Source organism: Muscardinus avellanarius (assembly GCF_963383645.1).
Source record: "Muscardinus avellanarius genome assembly, chromosome: 14".
Taxonomy (NCBI): Eukaryota; Metazoa; Chordata; class Mammalia; order Rodentia; family Gliridae; genus Muscardinus; species Muscardinus avellanarius.
Window position 1 is genome coordinate 86,963,872 of NC_137800.1, and position 5,321 is coordinate 86,969,192.

Consider the following 5,321-nt stretch of genomic DNA (forward strand, 5'->3'; position numbering starts at 1 on the left):
GGTAAAAGACTAACATAAATAATGAATCTCCACAGATAACCAATCTTAGTTGTCTGTTGGATGGAAAATCGTGTTTCTCTGGTTCTGGTGTGTGTTACCTATTTCTTCTTTGTAGTTAATCTCTTTGAGTATTTTCTCTAGTGCTGGTTTTGAAGACATAAATTCCTTCAGTTTCTGTTTGTCATGGAAGCTTCTTATTTCTCCATCTAATTTGATAGAAAGTTTTGCTGGGTAGGAAATTTTTGGCTGGAAGTTGTTTTCTTTCAGAGTTTGGAATATGTTACTCCAAGCCCTTCTGGCTCTCGTGACTTGGTTTGGGAAGTCTGGAGTGATTCTAATTGGTTTGCCTCTGAATGTCACTTGGCCCTTTGTTTTTGTTGCCTTTAAGATTCTCTGTTTGGCTTCCACGTTGGTCATTTTGACAATTATGTGGCGTGGGGATCCTCTTCTCCGATCCTGTCTAAAGGGAGTTCTATAAGTTTCCTGGATCTGTGTATCAACCTCTTGCTCTATGTTTGGAAAATTTTCTGCTATTACTTCCTTGAAGAGATTGTTGATCCCTTTGGTTTCACTTTCTTTTCCCTCCTCTATTTCAATTATTCTTATGTTAGCTCTCTTAAAATAGGTCCATATTTCTTCAATGTCAGATTCCTGCTGTTGGATTTTTTTCTAGATTAAAAACTATGCATTCATTTTTGAATTGCTCATCTTCTAAGAGCGAGATTCTGTTCTCCATGTGGTCTAATCGGTTGTTTGTGCTTTGAATTGAGGCCTTTACTTCATTAATTGCATCCTTTATCTCTTTTTGGCTCTCTCTGAGTTCTTTTTGAAGCACCTCTATTATTTCTATAGTTATTTTCCTGATTTGATCTTCTAGAAATCTCTGATTTTCTGTTTTATCGGGTTCTGATGTTGTGGGATTGTGGGCATTCATTGCTCCAGTGTTATTCCTCTTTCCCATGATTTCGGAAGTTTGTGCCTTCTCTGGGTTCTTCCCTTGGGTCACTATGACTTCACTTAAGGTGCTCTGGATCTCGAGTCTGTAGTATCTCAGACCCCAGTACTCCTTTATTGGGTTGTATCACAGAGTCTCCGACCCAGGGAGTCGATAGAGGCTGTTTTAAACTATGGGGGGTGCCAGGTTGCACGTTCTCCTATGGTGTGCTATCTCTGCCACCGCCACTCCCTCACTGGGTCAAGTCCCAGGGAGTACTGTACTGGGATTTCTCCTCTGTGGCCCGCAATTTGACTCACTGTTCTTGAGTTCGCAGATGTAGCTGTTCTGGACTCGGTGAATTCACTGCTGCTGCCACCGGTGGCAATATGGCGCCACTGCCACGCCCTCGGCCGTGAGGCTGGCGTATTTTTTCTTCTCTGGTTTTGAGTTCCACTTTGAGTCCCTGCAGCGTGTGCTGAGCTCAGCCACTGGGAGCTTTAAATGCTCTCTGCGCCGAAAGATCTCATCTGGCTGTTCTGCAGCGGCTCACCTTGGCTTGCTGTAGCCGTCCAGTGAGTTCGCCGCTGCCGCCGGCAGTATGGCGCTGCTGCAGCGTCCTCGGGCGCGTGTATCTCCTCTGTGGCTCTGAGCTCTGTTCTCAGTCCGCTTTCTCTCTGGAGCCTGGTGGTTTTTTTGTTTCTCTGGTGATGGTGTTTTCTGGCTATGAAAGGCACTGATTTTGTGGTAATGGAGATTGGTTGTTAGCGGGGCTCTTAAACCCCGCTTTTCTCGGTCGCCATCTTCCCGGAAGTCTCCCTCCTTTTCATGTTTGGCTTAGGGATTGACTTTGATATGTTTGTGAATGTGCATCATGCTCATAAGGGAATTCTCCTCTTTCTTCCCTCCTACAGCCCCCAGTTAGGCCTCCTTATTTGCTCATTTATGGTTTTTGCTTCATCTAGAGTTTCTCCTATGACCCTTTTTACCCTAGCTTCCCCAAATTAGGGAGAGCATCGGATTTCTTACTTTTTGTGACTGACTAATCTCATTTAGCGTAATGTTCTCCAGTTCCATCCATAAAACTATTACTATATTTTACAAATTATTAAATTACTATTATTGAGCAAGACATGGTGGCACATGCTTGTCATTCCAGCACTTGAGACGCTGAGACAAAATGATCACAGGTTCAAAGCCAACCTCAGCAACTTAGTGAGGCTCTCAGCCACTTAGCAAAACCTTGTTTCCAAGTAAAAATAAAATAAAATAAAACAGGTCTGGGGCTATAGCCCAGAAGTAGAAGGCCTCTGGGTTCCATCCTCAGTACCACAAAAAGAAAGTACTAAACCGGGCGTGGTGGCGCACGCTTGTAATCCCCGCGCTTGGGAGGCGGAGACAGGAGGATCGCGCTGGTTGGGAGCCAGCCTCACTGGCTTAAGAGACCCTGTTTCCAAATATTAAAATATATAAAACAGGTCTGGGAGTGTAGCCCGGAGGTAGAAGGGCTTCCAGGAACCCCAGTACCACCAAAAAAAAAAAAGAAAGAAAGTACTATTATTGGTATTAAACACACATAAGCTAGGATAATATATGAACAAAGGGCACATTTACATGCAGCACATAACAGAGTGGCCCAGAGATTTAATAAAATAAAACAGTTAAAAACTGTATTTATTTTGTTCTTTCAATGTGCCTTTTAGGGAAAATAACAGAGAAATTTGTCCAGAAAATGTAAAATAACTTTAGGATTTGAATATCTCTCAGCCTGCATTGAAATATCTCTGAATAGAAGTTACCTGGAATTGAAAAGTAAATTTGTAGTCATATTCAATCAATCATCATTGATAAGTATCCAAATTCTTATGTTAACAAGCTCATTTGATAAAGAAAAGTTTTTACAAAATGCATAAATTAGCCAAGATTTAACATAAAAGAATAAATGTCCACATATTAAGCTAAATAGATATGTATAAAAACACATAAACGCAAAAACAAATCCCAGGCATGGAGAAGTCTTTCATTGTAGAAGCTCATAACTCTTCCAATTTATAGAGCCAGCGGGTCACTCATAACTATCCAAATATGAGGAAATTGGTGTTAAGTGCTTAAATTTAGTGCTCAACTTCAAATATCTAAGATAAGTTTGTTTAAATTCAAATTATATATACTCATCCACCAAAGATCATAGAAAAGATGCAATTAATTAACTAGATGGAGATGGATAAGATTGTGTGTGTGTGTGTGTGTGTGTGTGTGTGTGTGTGTGTGTGTGTGTTGCTAAGGATCAAACCCAAGGCCTGGCACACGAGAGGCAAGTGCTCTACCACTGAGCTACATCCCCAACCCTGGGCTACCACGTGTTGATGATAGTCATAGCTCCTGATTTTCTCTTTCTCATTTCTCTGCTATAGCTACCTCAGTTCTTTATATCAACCTATAAATTATTGCAGCTTATCTTCTAAGTGTGCACAACTAATGTATTGTAATGTTTTTTATTACCCATTATGGTAGTTTCTTTGGTGCTTCCCTACCATAGGTGAAACACATTGAAGAGGATGGCACTAATTAATAAAAGTCACCCTGAAGAATTCATTCTGCTAGGCTTTGCCGACCGCCCTTGGCTAGAGCTTCCTCTATTCATTATTCTTCTGATAACATACCCCATGGCCATGATGGGAAACATCGCCATCATTCTCGTGTCCAGATTAGACCCCCGCCTCCACAGCCCCATGTATTTCTTCCTCACCAACCTCTCCTTTCTGGACATGTGCTACACCACAAGCATTGTGCCTCAGATGCTGTTCAACCTGGGAAGCTCCAAGAAGACCATCAGCTACGTGGGCTGTGCGGTTCAGCTTTATTTCTTCCACATCATGGGAGGCACAGAGTGTCTCCTCTTGACTCTGATGTCTTTTGACCGCTATGTGGCCATCTGCAGACCTCTGCACTACACCCTCATCATGAGCCAGCGCCTCTGCATCCTGCTAGCGTCCATCGTGTGGCTGAGTGGAATCACTTATGCTGTCTCAGAGGCCACTACAACACTACAGTTGCCCCTGTGCGGCGTCAATAAACTGGACCACTTGGTATGCGAGATTCCAGTTCTAATAAAGACTGCCTGTGGTGAAAAGGAGGCCAATGAGCTGGCACTCTCTGTGGTCTGCATTTTCGTGTTAGCTGTTCCTCTGTGCTTAATTCTTGTCTCCTATGCTAGCATTGGACGTGCTATATTTAAGATCAAATCTTCTGAAGGAAGGAAAAAGGCCTTTGGGACATGTTCCTCCCATCTCATTGTGGTTTTCTTATTTTATGGACCAGCCATTAGCATGTACCTTCAGCCCCCCTCTTCCATCACAAGAGACCAGCCCAAGTTCATGGCTCTCTTCTATGGAGTGGTGACTCCTACCCTCAACCCCTTCATCTACACCCTGAGGAACAAGGATGTGAAGGGGGCTTTGGGCAAGCTGGTAAGGAATATTTTCAGTTCAAAGTAAGAATTTATAGATATCAAGTGAACTTATTTAACATTTAGAGTAGATTTATAAAGGTTTCTCTTTTAAGTCATTAATGCCATAAATTTCATGTTCTGTTTTCTTCTTAAAAATATGTGATATTTCTTATATTTCTTATAATCAAATTAGGTAAGGATTATGGTTGGCCAATGTAGCACCAGTATGTGTACTCTGCATTTGAAAATATATTAAAATAATTGTTTAGGTTGAAATATAATGAGTGGTACCTTTATTATTAAGTAGCAAAAATATTGATAATATGAATTATAATGTGATTCTTTTATTTAAAGTAAATTACCATGAATTATTTATCAGTGGGATTACTATTAGTGTCACCTGAGAAACATTTTAACACTTTCTGCAAGTTGTCCTAAGTCTGTCTGGGCAATCTGGCTACACCACGTTCTACATGAAGCACTCTATGCTTTCAAAGAATCAAGAAGCTTAAAGTTTTGACAATTTCTATTTGTGCTTTTTAAGGATCCATTGATATTTTTTTTTATTTATTTTTTATTGGTGCAATGTATTCATACATCATAGTGGTATAAATAAAATACTTTGTAGACATACATGCACACATCGCCCAGTTAGCCCCTACCCGATCCCCACCCCATTCCCTCCCCATCCCTCCTTCCCACGCTTGGCTTAGTGGTTGACATCTAGTATTATAGCAATTTATACAATATTAACATTGATAATCTCACATAACAGTTTCATTTGTCTGGTACCAAACTTTTGATGACTTAAAGATAACATTTCAATATTTCTTTTTGCTTTCTTTCTTACCAGAGAATATTTTTTTCTTTTTTTTTTTTAGGTGAAACTATCATACATTTATTTATTTATTTTTCAGAAAAAAAAATCTATCCTGA

The 5,321-nt window shown here is 40.5% G+C and overlaps 1 protein-coding gene across 1 annotated transcript; it reads left to right on the plus strand.

Annotated features, from left to right (window-relative positions):
• Positions 1–3,492: 3,492 nt before the first annotated feature.
• On the plus strand, positions 3,493–4,431 carry LOC308272920 (olfactory receptor 2B11-like; the record flags this gene model as incomplete). Its single annotated transcript, XM_080709959.1, has 1 exon — positions 3,493–4,431. The coding sequence occupies one exon, from the start codon at positions 3,493–3,495 to the stop codon at positions 4,429–4,431; it is 939 nt and encodes a 312-aa protein (XP_080566085.1).
• Positions 4,432–5,321: the final 890 nt, after the last annotated feature.